At 41.0% G+C, this 15,085-nt stretch overlaps 1 protein-coding gene and 1 pseudogene across 1 annotated transcript; both read left to right on the forward strand.

Moving 5' to 3' along the window:
* Positions 1–3,921: 3,921 nt before the first annotated feature.
* LOC102251523 lies at positions 3,922–5,027 on the forward strand (annotated as a pseudogene).
* Positions 5,028–13,343: 8,316 nt separating this feature from the next.
* Positions 13,344–14,392, forward strand: LOC102257634 (olfactory receptor 2AG2). The gene has a single exon (XM_005873922.2). The coding sequence runs from the start codon at positions 13,428–13,430 to the stop codon at positions 14,376–14,378; it is 951 nt and encodes a 316-aa protein (XP_005873984.1). The 5' UTR covers positions 13,344–13,427; the 3' UTR covers positions 14,379–14,392.
* The last annotated feature ends 693 nt before the right edge of the window (positions 14,393–15,085 follow it).

Here is a 15,085-nt window from a genome sequence, read left to right on the forward strand (position 1 = left end):
TACTTTAGTAGTAGTATGCTCTGCTACCCACCATACAAGGTCCTCTGCACACTTGTTAGGCTCCTATAGCTCTCACTAAATCTTCTACATGGTAATTATAACCCAGTAATTTGAGTGTTAAATGTAAATATATGACAACCATAGAGTCACCAATGGCACCAACCAGACTCAAACTGACCTCTGCTCTCATCTTGGCTCTGCTAGCAGACCTGGTATGTGTGCTGATACCCTGCTGAAATCTGATTGGTTGTTCTACCTGAATTTTTAATCCTCTCATTCATTTCATAAACTCCTCCCTAAACTTAAAAAAAATATGACTGGAGCCTTACTACAAGGCTAAGTTCTTCACAGGTTCTTTTCTTTAAAAAACAAACAAACCTTTATTGTTGAGCATCTTCATAGGTTGCTTTCTAATTGTCATATCTGAAAACTAACCTCAGCCCGCTTCATTTATGAACATGTTTGAGACTGGGGATAATTTCCTCTGTCTCTTGAGCATTGCTTGGTTTTCCCTGGGCCAAAACCATCAGCATGAATGAATTTTTCAGTACTGGCTGCTGCTATTAGAATTGAGACTGAAATTAAATTGAAGATTTAAAAATATATATTTTATTGATTTTTTCACAGAGAAGAAGGGAGAGGGACAGAGAGCTAGAAACATCGATGAGAGAGATCAATCAGCTGCCTCCTGCACGCCCCACCTCTGGGGACGTGCCCGCAACCAAGGTACATGCCCTTGACTGGAATCGAACCTGGGACCCTTGAGTCCACAGGCCAACGCTCTATCCACTGAGCCAAACCGGTTCGGCTAAATTGAAGATTTTAAAGCTCAGGTGCTAGAATAAGACTCCAGGGCTTTGAATTCCACCTTGACAATTGATATCTGTGTGACTAGCAAGTTACTTAACATCTTTACCCTTTAATTTCCTCAACTGTAAAATAGAGATTTGAAAATATACTTCATAGGATTGTTATTAAGATTAAATAAGTTAATACACATAGACTACTTAGGACAGTGCCGGGCACATCATAAGCACTGAATAAGTGTCAGTCATTATTTTTAAATGTTTTCATTGATTTTTAGAGGGAGAAGAAGGGAGAGAGAGAAACATCGATGAGAGAGGAACATCATTGATTGGCTGCCTTCTGCACAGCCCTTACTGGGGATCAAGCCGGCAACCCTGGGTATGTGCCCTGACTAGGAATTGAATCAGTGACCTCTTGGTTCCTGGACTGATGCTCAATGGCTGAGCCACACCAGTGGGCAGTGTTGGTCATTATTATCAGACACAGCTGGGACTCCCTGGCTCAAGAAGGCAGCCTAATCATATCGCTTCTTCAGGTCTCTTTCTTAGGTCCCATACTTTCTTTCTTAGTTTAGGTGCCTGAAAGCAGAGCCCAAGAAAAGAGCATGGGTGGAGGTAGTTTATTTGAAAAGTGATTCTAAAAAGTGGTGTAAGAAAGCAGTAAGAGTGAGACAGGAAACAACTAAACACCTCTAAAGTGTAGATTATTGAAGTTGTTCACCATGCATTCTCACCGGGGACAATATAGGAAGGAGAAAACAATTTAGCTATTGGAATGGTTTGTGGCCCTCCAAAGGGCTGCAGTATAAAAGTAAATAAAGTATGTATATGTGTGTGTGTGTGTGTACATATACATATATATACATATATACACATATATGATACATGTACACATATATACATCTATACATATAAATAGATATATTTTAATGCCATTTAACAAAGAAAAATCAACCAAAAAAATGAGTTCGCGTGTCACCTCTAACACGCGTGTCATAGGTTCACCATCACTGGTGTAGATTATTGAAGTTGTTCACCATGCATTCTCACTGGGAACAATATAGGAAGGAGAAAACAATTTAGCTATTGGAATGGTTTGTGGCCCTCCAAAGGGCTGCAGTATAAAGTAAATAAAATATGTATATGTGTGTGTGTATATATATATACACACATATATGTACATGTACACACATATACATCTATACATATAAACAGTATATCTGTGCTATTAAAATTACATGAGGGTTATGAGGGATGATGGTTAGGAAAAAAATATCCAAAAAAAGCTCCTTAGGGATTATAATAATAGAGTAAAACACACAGCTACAGACAATGACGGCTTAATTCCATGGAGCTAAACCTCTAAGAAGCATACAGAATGCCTTCCAGAAATGTCTGGTGCATTTATTCATCAACTCCCATTGCCCACTGGTTAAAGGTTGCCTCTGGGGCAACCCATGCTTCCAACACCCTGGGCAGAAAGAAAGCCAGACTGGTGGTCCTTGAGGAAAAATATCAGTGGTGCCTGGTGAGTCGAGTCAGAACTGTCCGCCACAGCTGAAGCTGGGCTCAGAGGTGAGCTGAGATTGTGAGTCATGCGCTGTAAAATCTGCTAATATCCAATCCACACGTTCAAGCTCCTGCTTGGTCCTGGCGTCTTTCACTGGAACAAGGCACTAAAGTCTCATTATGTTATGTTTCTAAATATTACAGTTTTCAAGCTACTTTTCCTTTGTCATATGAAATGTTTGTACAAGGGCCAGGATTATGGTGCACGGGTATAAATTTCTCTTTTCTTCTTTTACCCTGTTTGTATTGATATTTGAGAAGCTTCTTTATAAAAACACTATGGACAAAAGCAAGGACTAATAACAAAAATGTATCTGTTTGATCTCCCAAACCATATTTGAACCTCCTACTCTATTATGGACAAATTTTTCACTGACCTCTGTTTTTTATTTTGAAATATAAAAGCAAAAGTGACTTTTTTTTTCATGGTAAAGACTGCTCTATTGGTGGCAGTTAGTACAAGTCAATAAATATTGATCCCAAAGAAGAACTCAGTTATTGTCAGCTTACTGGTCCATAGAGAGCTGAATGAAATTGAACCAGCTGATTGCTGGGAGGATAACTGACGTCAACCCTGCTTCTTGGGAACTGAAGCCATAGCCAGCTGATATATGGCATAAATTGTTCCACCAACTGTAAGAATCATGGTAGCTCTATACAAGAGGGCATCAGTTACTCTACCCTTTAGATCAGCGGTTCTCAATCTGTGGGTCGCGACCCCTTTGGCGGTCGAACGACCCTTTCACAGGGGTTGCCTAAGACCATCCTGCATATCAGATATTTACATTACGATTCATAACGGTAGCAAATTTACAGTTATGAAGTAGCAACGAAAATAATTTTGTGGTTGGGTCACAACATGAGGAACTGTATTTAAAGGGCCAGAAGGTTGAGAACCACTGTTTTAGATGCACTGGAATTCCATTGTCCTGAAATAGCTTTTGTTTCTCTGGAACTTTATTTTCAAACTGCCTGCATGAAGCAGTACTTATAGTCCTCTGGGAAATCTGAGGAAGAGCCAGCAGATTGCACAGCATGTTGGCTCAGTTATTGCCCACCAACCGCGACTACATCAAAAGTGATTTTTATTGACTAAACAAGTTCACTTCATTCTCAGACTGCTAATCCAGATAAAATACAAAGTATTTCTCAAGAAGAAAAAACAAAATTGAACTAAAGACAATTTCCTTAATTTATCTTCATAACAATATATATACAGAGAGAAAGAGATATATCTAGGTGATATAGATAGATACAGATATAGATATAGATGATATAGATATAAGGATTAGATGAAAAGCCATATTCAATGCGAAACTCAGACTACCAAGTAGATCAAGCGAGGGAAATGTGCTTAACAACTATGTAAACTGGTGGAAACAACAGTATGCATCCTAATGCTGACTGGTACCGAGTAAGAAGGAGCTGAAAACCAACATTTCAACAAAGTGCACTTGTTAACATTGTACTTGTTTATAGACCATGTGAAATCAAACATTAAGAATGGATCTGTTCTCTTTCTGATGACAGGTAAACAGGAATAAACATCAATGGGAGAAGGAAACCAAACTTCTGTGGCTGAATTTGTCTTGCTGAGACTTTCACAGGACCCAAAGATCCAGATTTTACTTTTTTATGTTTTCTTGATCATTTACCTTCTCTGCATATTTGGAAACCTACTCATAATAATCCTTATTGAAACTGAATCTCAACTTCATACCGCCATGTACTTTCTCCTTAAAAACTTGCCCTTTGCTGACCTCTGTTTTTCTACAAGCATTGCTCCCCAGATGCTGGTCGACTTTCTTGTAAAATGAAAACCACTTCCTTTGCTGGGTGCTCACTACAAATAACTGTCTTCCTCCTAGCAGGGTGTACAGACTGTGCACTTCTGGCGGTTATGTCCTGTGACCTAAGTCTGCAAGCCCCTGCACTACTCCACTATCATGACTCGGAGGATTTGTGTCTGGATGGCCACAGTGTCCTGGATCAGTGGGGCATTTGTATGTTCAGTAGACAGTGCGTTTACACTGCATCTCCCCTACCAGAGACAGAATGTAATTCATCATTATTTGTGTGAATCTCCTGCATTCTTGATGCTGGCTTCAATAGACACGGACAATGCTGAGATGGCCCTCCTGTCAAGGGGGGCGATTATCCTCTTAGCACCTGTCTCCCTCATCCTGGTCTCCAATTGGCATATAATCTTCACTGTGATTAGGATGCAGTCTAGGTGTTCTCTTCCTGTGATTCCCATTTCTCTGTTGTGGTTCTCTACTATGACTCTGGAATATTTACCTACATTAGACCCACTTCCAAAGCAATGAATGAATAAGGTCATCCCTGTGTTCTATTCAATTATGACTTCAGTGTTGAACCCCATCATTTGCAGCCTGAGGAACAAGGACGTAAAGGCCACTCTCAGGAAACTGTCTGGAAAATAGTTCACCTTCAGAGGCAGTAATTTCTGACATTTTTCTTTAGTACTTGGAACATTGTGATTGATAAGAATAGTCCTATTATCCGCATCCTTCCCTTCTCTTGCTTTATTTGCTTCAATTGATTTTTTCCTCCACAAATATTCATTAAATAACTACTCTGTGCAAACACTGTGCTGCAAACACTGTGCCCAGTGTTAGGTTAGGTGGCTCAGGAGGCAGTGAAGGAAATAAAGAGAGTTAATCAGAAAAGGAAGGAAGGAAGGAAAGTTTATTCTGCGTCCCCGGGAGACCCACGTACCCCAAGGACAGGGACCGTGGATTCACGCCAACAGGGAGGGGGGCGCTTTTTTTATACTGCGGTTAGGTGAGGGGCGGGGACATGAGCTGAGGTATTCTCTGCCACAGGGATCATCAGGCATTCAACTAAGGAATTCTCTGCCACAGGGGATGGGCGGGGTATTCAGAAAGAAGTCCGTATCTGTGTGGGGGTATGTGGATTAAAAGGACAGGGCCCATGGATTCACGCCAACAGGGAGGGGGGCGCTTTTTTTATACTGCGGTTAGGTGAGGGGCGGGGACATGAGCTGAGGTATTCTCTGCCGCAGGGATCATCAGGCATTCAACTAAGGAATTCTCTGCCACAGGGGATGGGCGGGGTATTCAGAAAGAAGTCCGTATCTGTGTGGGGGTATGTGGATTAAGGGAGAAGAAGCTGGTATCTGTGTCTGGCACGTTGATCTGTGAGAAATTCCAGGGGAAGTCCATTGTCTCATCACATGTCTGCATGTATCCCATCCTGGGCTCTCTCCGACCTAACACCCAGAACCTCACAATATGAGTAAAAATTAATGCTTTCCTTAAAAGAACTTCCAACCCACTAACAATATAACACAGTAGTTCTCAACCTTCTGGCCCTTTAAATACAGTTCCTCATGTTGTGACCCAACCACAAAATTATTTTCGTTTTTACTTCATAACTGTAATGTTGCTACTGTTATGAATCACAATGTAAATATCTGATGTGCAGGATGGTCTTAGGCGACCCCTGTGAAAGGGTCGTTCGACTGCCAAAGGGGTTGCGACCCACAGGTTGAGAACCGCTGATATAACACAAACAGATAATTATTGTTAAAGGGAAATAAAGAAGAAATATTTTAAGGTAAAAGAAAAAATATTGTATGGATCAAAAGCAAAGGCAATAGCTTACTGGAAGACTTGGAATATTTTATGAAAGTGACTTTTGAAATGAGACTTAATGTTTTAGTGGGATGTATGAATTCAACAAGCAGCAATGGGCCAGAGAAAATGCCTAAAGAAGACTATCACACAAAGCACAGAGATGGGTGGCTGAGAGTGTGTGGTAGAAAACACAGTTTGAAAACAAGTTATGCATGGTCTTATCATAAGATTATCTAATTTGTATTGTATTCTTAAGAGGTTTTAAGTACAAGATTAACCAGTTTGTCCTGTAGGCAGAATTGAGAATGACTGGATCCTGCTTTCCCATGAGGAGCTTCATTCTGAGAGACAATGACTGAATGGAAAAGTAATCTTGGCAATTTATATAATCACAGAATCTCAGTTCTTCAGAGGATTTGTGTCCTAGATATTCTGTTAGAAGCTATCAAATCTGTGATGTTCAGTATCTGAATGAAATTTTTTATCTTATTTTTAAATTTGAAGACTGAAGGGAGTCTTATTGACTATATTATTTAACTATCTTACACTTTAATCTCTGTAATTTCTTAATTAACATACACTGAGTCCATTGTATTAAAATACCTGGGAGATCTTTAGTCATTATATTCCAGCCACAATGACTTTCTTTCTCTTCCTCAAAAATGTAAAGCACATCTTCACATCCAAGTCATTAGAACTCTGCTGTTCACTTTGTCTGAAATGCTTGCCAGTCATTCTTGGCACACCTGACTCATCCTCAACAGTGTGAGCTCATTCCCAACACAATTGTCAGCTTTCCAGAGGCCTTTTCCAAACATCCAGTCTTTGGCAATACTCTTTACAGTCATTATCTCCATTACTGTGTTTTATTGTGCTTATAGGACTTATCTCTGGAATTACTTTGTTTACTCATTTGGAAACATCTTGATTAAAGCCAATTTTAAACCTACAATTAAATTAAGATGAAATGATAGTTAATAAAGGACTATCCAAGGTCTATCAAGGAAGTCTGGCCATAGTGGTGTGTCATAAAAATACAAAAGATTGAAGAAATAAGGAGTATTCACTAGTAACAAGTGTGAAAGAATAGTCAAAAAGGCTGAGGATTTCCTGGCCAATGTGGCTCAGTGGTTGAGCATAGACCTATGAACTAAGAGGTCATGGTTTGATCCCCAGTGGGGGCATGCAGGAGGCAGCTGATCGATGATTCTCTCTCATCATTGATGTTTCCATCTCTCTCCCTTCCTCTCTGAAATCAATAAAAATATTTTTTAAAAGAATAAGGCTGAGGACTGAAAGTAGATTATTTGGCAAAAAAAAAAAAAAGAAGAGATATTGAATTTGAGACAGTAATTTTGTTCTTTAATTTTTAACTACAATTCAGTCAATTTCTCTTGGGAATAAAAAAAATCCTGATTTATAAAATCAATAAGCAATAATATAAGATGATATTTAAATCCCCCTCCCCACTAGTCCTAACTAATATAAGATTCAAATGATTTTTTAATAATTCAGAAGCTTAAATAAGAATGGTTGAATTAATATTGAATATTTATTCAATCATCATTGAATTTGTTATTAGGGCATTGGTGAGCCTGGTGAAAAGCTAATCAGTTGAGATGGAGTAGGAGATGGTGATACCGGTTTTAATCAGCTAAAAAGTGAGTGAAACTTCAATAGGTTTCATTACCTCTGGGATAAGAGAAAGCCATGTTCTCTCCTCAGGGGATGTTTATACCCTTCTGTTATCTTATGGTCTCTTTCTGCAGTTCTTCCCCAAGGGAAATGCCCTCTTAGTTAAGTAAACTCACCATGCCTTAGAGGAGAGAAGGTAAGGACAGCTACTATTTTATTGGATTGTGCTACTATAATTTCTGGGTTTTCTGATATAGCAGGTATTAAGTGTTACTTCACAAGTAATGACTAAGCAATTCAAAGTAGAAGTAGACCTAGTTATTAGAAATGCTTTTCAACAATTTTGGGTAAAAATATGAGGCATTTAGAGAAATAGTCTGAAAACATTTTTTAAAAGCCCAAGAATTGTTTTTTTTGAACAGGAAAATCTTGACCATATTTGGAAGCTACATCAGAAGATTGAGAGAACTCATGATACAAGAAGAACGTATAAATGGAGAAGCAGATAGAGCAGGCAGTGAAGGTGAGGAAGAATCTCAGTAATAATTAAAATCAACACTAAAGTGGAGAAGGCACTCTAATTCCTCTGAAATAAATGACCAAGGAGTAAAGATAGTTCCAATATAAAGTAATGAAGAGGTGAACAAAGTATGCATCTGATGAATTTAATCACCTGTGACCTTTATTTTATCATGAAGTAGAAAACAGGATTGTAAGTAGGGATTTAATTCATCATTATCATAAATTCACCACCCAAAATGAAAGCCAGGGCCTTCACAATGTCTTTCATCTAAACATTAGATCACCACCAGTCCTTCTCTGTGTCTCCTTTCATTGTAGTGTTATCTCAAATCTCATGTCCAGCATTCTCTTTTTGTCTCTATTATATAGCTGTATTAAATCCACAAGTAGTCCTAAAACTTTTATTTTTATTTGAGTTTTTAAATGTTCGAAAGGAGTATCATGATATGTAATCTTAGGACTCTCTTTTTTCACTTAATATTAGATTGCTGAGTTATCCTTTTTGTTGTATGTCCTTCTGATTGCTTTGTTTTGATTGCTGGAGAAAGTTTCTTTCTGTGAATATTTATCCACTCCACTGTTGATGGACATAAGTGTGGTTTCCAGTTTTTACTCTATTGTGAATAGTGCTGCTCTTACATTTTACATGTGTAAAACTTTCTTTGGAATATGTTCCTTTCATAGTGAGAAAACAAAAAAGATCTTGTATTTTTATATCTTTTATTGTACTTGTGCAATAATTTTCTTGAGTTTTCTTTCTATAATCTATACTAATAAAAGGATGTCTATAATCTATGCTAATTAGACCAGACGTCTCCCGGACGACCTTCTGGACGTCCTTCCTGAAAAAGCCAGGCCCCAGTGAAGCTGCCCAGAGTCCCAGGCACCTGCAGCTGTGGCCGGCCCCGGGTGAAGCCGGCCCGGGTCCCGGGTGAAGCCGGCCCGGGTCCCAGGTGCCTGTGGCCGGCCAGAGGGAGGGAAGCCTGGGTCCTGGGTGTGGGGGCCAAGGCAGAGGCAGTTAGGGGTGATCAGACCAGCAGGGGAGCAGTTGAGGTGATCAGGCAGGCAGGCAGATGTGGTTAGGGGCGATCAGGCAGGCAGGCAGGCAAGCAGTTAGGAGCCAGTGGTCCCGGATTGTGAGAGAGATGTCCAACTGCTGGTTTGGCCTGATCCCACACTGGGCCTCTAGTCAGAAAATAAAAATTTATTTTTAATTTTCTTAAAGTTGAAAGAAAAAAGATGCAACTCCAGCAGCAGTTTCTGCATTCACTGGCAAAATGCATGATTAAAGAGAGACTAAAGAATGAGGACCACCTGGCAAAATATTGGGGCGAGATGAGAATGGCTTGACTAAAGCAGTGATGGGTAGAGGCAGTGTGGTGTCATCATCCCAGAGCCCAAAGCAGCTGAGCCCACTGGACACAGAGCAGGGACCTACAACACATTCATGCACCTGCATGAGAGGGAGTAGGAAAGAGAAACAACTAACCTAAAAGCATAGAAGGTTTAATATGTCACTGCTTTGATGCTAATTAAAGGTCAATGAAGGAAGATCTGATATAGACACACTGAAGAGTTCAGTTTCCTCTAGCTGGTAATAGCCAAGTCTAGAGGCACAAAGAGTGATATGGGGAGTGGCAGCATTTACAGAACCCATAGACATACTTTATAATTTGGACAGAGGGCTAGCCAGGAGGGTGGGCCTCAATTCTTGGGTCTGAATATAAAGTTAGGGTTTTGGAAACAGCCTTAGCAAATTCATATGGGATAAAACAAGCCCTCGGGCCTCAGAGTTCATTTAATGGGTGAAGTTTGCAGGCATGGGAGGCCAGGAGACTTGCCCAGGGAATTCATTAAAATCTTGTTTCCTAGAGCAGCATTTCCAGGGAAGGTTATGTCCGCTGAGGGGATGAGACCAAATAGCTCCCCCAAGACAGGGTCCTAGCTCACTGTTGCCCGAGGGACAGTGAAACTGGGCACCAGAGGGCCTCCTTTGGGCAGCTCCTCCCCATGCCCTTTTTACCAAATCTCTGCTGTGTTCATCTTTGATCATGGACCCCACCAGAATGGGAACATGAAAATCTGAGAACCTCGAGTCAGAACTCAACCAGAACCACGCCAAGGCTGTGAGGCTTTCACACAGAGAGAGTAGATGAGATAAGTCTGCAACGATTCCACTCCTGGCTTCCCCAGGAAGCTGCTCTAGGTTTTCAGCTTCCTGTCTGCATCCATCTCTACCCTGCGAGAGAATGTGTCATACCAGTAACTGAAGGAATTAATTGCTGACCTCTGATCTCAGACGCAGCCATATGCACACCTACACTCCACTCTGCCAGAAAAACCACCTCCTCTTTCTCTGACTTTTATAAACATCTTCATCCCTCAAGTAAATCACAGGGCAGTAGGTGTGGTCTGGCAGCTGAGCCCTTGCTCCTCTCAGGTAAGGACTCTGTCTCTGTTCCAATGAAATTATGTGGAGTCTGGAAGTCTTGATAAACCCCACTGCTTTGCTTCTCAGACTTTCTAGACCCTCAGGGTGTATAGCTCACCCACTCCCTTCTACACTCTAGGCACCCTGTCCATGTGGGTACATCCACAATCCATCTGTTCCACTGATCAGACCTGGGTTCCTATGTGTCCTGGTAAAAGTCTCAGTACTTACCTTTGGACCTGAATTATCCTGGCCTCTAATAGTGCCCTAAAAAAAAAAAAAAAATCATTTAGAATCAGTTAAAGTGCCTCTTCCCTATATGTCTGTGTGACACTAAAGTCCAAAGTCACAGGGGGAAAAAAGCCAATTGAAATAATAAAATTTTAAAAACATACTGAGCAATGATACAGAAAAAATAACATAAAAATATGCTTACCAATTCTTAGCTCCGTCTTGTTAATTGGCTGGGTCTGACCACTTCCTATGACAGTACCCCATCTGTTAACCTTAGTCCCTGCTGACTTTCCTGATCTGAGGCTCCCACCACCAGCAATTTTCCAGGGAGCTCTTCCTCTGTAGACCCAGTGTGTGTCCTTTGGCCTTTATTTTTAGGTGTCCCTAAAGGAGAGGAGCCAGAGAACAGGAAAGGAGAGAGAGAGAGCAGGAGTCAGATTCAAGGGGAGGAAGGCAGAAAGGTAGAACCCAGAGTCCTAAGGATCACCACGGCACCTAAGCCCTTTTTTTCTGCTCTTTAAAACTCTGTCTACACTCCAGGTGCAGAAATCAGGATAAATGTGCCCACCTAATTATTTTCTTCCCTTTATTACTCTATCCATTTATCTTTTTAATTAAACAAAAGCAAAAGTATTTCAAGGCAAATATTTACTAAGAACAGTGCTAGCACTTATCTTCGAATTTGTCTTTTTGTTGATGTCAATAGGCAAAGAAAGTAGTCCAACCAATATTTCTTAGGTTAAACCTACCGTTTTGGCTTTGTGATGCAAAGGAAAGATCTCAGACCCCAAGGAATGAAAGGACAGTTTTACAGAGGGTGTTTTTCTGGCTGGCTTCTTGCCCAGAATTTATTGTAGCAAAAGAGCAGGCGGGATATTCTTGAATTATGATTCAGTGTCCTGGCCTTTACAATGTTATTCCCTTTCTCTATTACACCCTGACCCTTTCTTTCTTAACAATCTCCTATTCAGCCTGTAGTTTATATGTCACTTCTCAGAGAATCTTTTCCTGAAACCTCACTTATATGGACTCAGAGTATGTTTTCTTTTCCTTCACATATTAATCATCACCAGTGGATGTGTGTTGGTGCTTAAATAACTGTTTTTCACAGTTATGATACCTGATACATTATAGGTCCTTTGTAAATATTTTTGGAATGGATGAAAAAAGGTACATCAGATGAGGCTTATTTCAGGATTTTATCATCCTATCCCTTAAAAAGGTCCCAACTCTAAGATGATCAGGATGATGACATAATAGAAGATAAGAAGATTAAAAGCAGATGATACAAGAAAAAAATGAAGAATTTGGTCATGAATTCTTCTCTTCTCTTTTAGAGTGACTCCTAAGTCCTTCATGCAACTGTGAAAGATCTATAATCATAAAGAGCAAGCTAAGTGAACACTATCCCACAGACCCCACTCACTCCATTTTCTCTCCCCTTTAATCCCTCCCACGAGTACTATCATATGGTTCAGGGTACAGCAGGACCAGCATCCTTCATCATTTCGTCAGATTTGTAAAATAGAGGAATCTGATTTTCCTGATCAGTGTCTTGCTTTTACTCTCAGGTGATGGGAAGGTTTGGGGCCTTCTCTATAAAGTCTCCTCTTTTATCACTCTCCTCTTCTATCAGATGCCCTAAACACAAACACCTTGCCACACCTTTGCAAATAGCATCTATTACATTTTCCCTTGATTCGTCCTGAGGAAATATCTTGTTACTATCTGCAAAGAAGCAAACACCTTTTGTACTTTTTCTGCAGATTTCCTTCCAAAATCTATACCAACCTGATTTCTTTTTCCCTCCAGAAGGGTAGCAGTGTGCTCACTGAAGATGTGAGCACAGTTCAAGAACACAAGAGAGCAAGTTTTCCAAGAAATGAGAGGCCCCTGTTCAGGAAGCTGTCAATGACAGTGAGACTGGAAAGTGAAGGCAGATGTCACATCTGCAAGGTAGATGTCACATGTGAGGAGATGTCATAGAGCTCTATTATAAGAAAACTTCAACACTGAATTGGAATCCAAGTATATTTTAAGCAGAGAACCAGCTAGATTTTAAACCAATGCCCACTATATTTCTTTATTATGAAGACAGATATATTTTTATCTACCTACAAAGAATGCTTGTCTGAGCTCATGCTTTTGGATATCTTATTTAAAGGGAATTCTTAATGATTAGCTATTAGCAACATGCTTTACCATAACAATAAGATTCAAAAAGTTGCCAAAACCGGTTTGGCTCAGTGGATAGAACGTCGGCCTGTGGACTGAAAGGTCCCAGGTTCGATTCTGGTCAAGGGCATGTACCTGGGTTGTGGGCACATCCCCAGTAGGAGATGTGCAGGAGGCAACTGATCGATGTTTCTCTCTCATCGATGTTTCTATCTCCCTTCCTCTCTGTAAAAAATCAATAAGATATATTAAAAAAAAAAAAGATTCAAAAAGTCAGAAGTCATAAAGCAAACATAGGTACAAAGAGGAAGAGGTACCACCTCATGGGATTCCTGTTGGCCACCCCATAGTGACAGGAGACAATAGATAACGAGGGTGAACTCCCTGAGAAAGGGTTTCACTGAGAATCCATTTGGTTCTAGGCAACTGAAGAGAATGGAGCATGGGAACTCCACCCTGGGAAGTGGCTTCATATTGATGGGGATTCTGAAGGACAGTGAGTCTCCTGAGCTGCTCTGTGCCATAATCACAATTCTGTACATGTTGGCTCTGACCAGCAACGGCCTGCTGCTCCTGGTCATCACAATGGACACCCGGCTCCACGTGCCCATGTACCTCCTGCTTGGGCAGCTCTCACTCATGGACCTCCTCTTCACGTCTGTTGTCACCCCCAAGGCCCTAGTGGATTTCCTTCGCAGTGAAAACACCATCTCCTTTGGGGGCTGTGCCCTTCAGATGTTTCTGGCACTGACTCTAGGTGGTGCAGAGGACCTCCTACTGGCCTTCATGGCCTATGACAGGTATGTGGCCATTTGTCATCCTCTGAACTACATGGTCCTCATGAGTACAAGAGTCTGCTGGCTCATGGTGGCCACATCCTGGGTCCTTGCATCCCTGAATGCTCTAGGGCATACCTTGTATACCATGCACTTCCCCTTCTGCATGTCCCGGAAAATAAGTCATCTGCTTTGTGAGATTCCTCCTCTGCTGAAGTTGGCCTGTGCAGACACCTCCATATATGAGCTCATGGTGTATGTGACAGGTGTGACTTTCCTTTTGCTCCCTCTTTCTGTCATTGTTGCCTCCTACACACTAATCCTATTCACTGTGCTCCACATGCCCTCAAATGAGGGGAGGCAGAAAGCCCTAGTCACCTGTTCTTCCCACCTGACTGTGGTCGGGATGTTCTATGGAGCTGCCACGTTCATGTATGTCTTGCCCAGTTCCCTGCACAGCCCCAAGCAGGACAACATCATCTCTGTTTTCTACACAATTGTCACTCCAGCCCTGAACCCCCTCATCTACAGCCTGAGGAATAAGGAAGTCATGGGGGCCTTGAGAAGGTTCATGGGAAAATATATGCTGCGGACACACCCCACCTTCTAGGGAGGGATCATGGCTTGTCTCTCTAACTTTCCTTCTCCAAATCAAAATTTTATACACAGCTAGTCTTTATATGATACTCTGTGTGAGATGATACAAATATTTAAAATATTTTTCATTTCCATTCTACTGTGTAGCTGGTCAGTATATAAACTTAAACTGCACTCAGATGGGATATGTACCCTGACCTTGGAAGCCCATGTTGTACAAGGAATAAAAGAAGAAAAGCATGGAATGGATATCCTAGACTCCCTCTGTAGTAGAACTTTTTTTCTGGCATAATTACCATGTTTATGACAGGGAACTACGTTTTAAATTCAGTGTCATGTAGCAGTGACAAGCAGTAATAGTTTTAGGCTGCCTAAACTCCAATAGCCTGTTAACATCAGAGGAGAACTGCTGTGACCTGAACTTCTCGGTTTAGGATCTGAAGGAGGGGCCGATGCACAAGTGAAAATGCTATACAAGAAATATGAATTTGGAAGGCATGAGGGGCCTTGTGGAAATCTCTTTTCCTGAAGAGGCACACTGAGACTGGATCCCATCTGCTTTTTATTCACTCTGAATATACATTTGCCCTTTAGCAATGCATACAGGCAGATCAAAGGTAAAGTTTGGTAAACAATGTAAGGATTATCAGGTCAGGAAATTGCCTCAAGCCATTGCAATCACAGTAGGAGCAAAACTTGTATTGATATTCAGCCGTGCTG

Source organism: Myotis brandtii, unplaced genomic scaffold, assembly GCF_000412655.1.
Source record: "Myotis brandtii unplaced genomic scaffold, ASM41265v1 scaffold422, whole genome shotgun sequence".
NCBI classification, from domain to species: domain Eukaryota; kingdom Metazoa; phylum Chordata; class Mammalia; order Chiroptera; family Vespertilionidae; genus Myotis; species Myotis brandtii.

Excerpts from the sequence above, each read along its gene's own strand:
- LOC102257634 (XM_005873922.2), top strand. The coding sequence starts at position 13,428 with ATGGAGCATGGGAACTCCACCCTGGGAAGTGGCTTCATATTGATGGGG.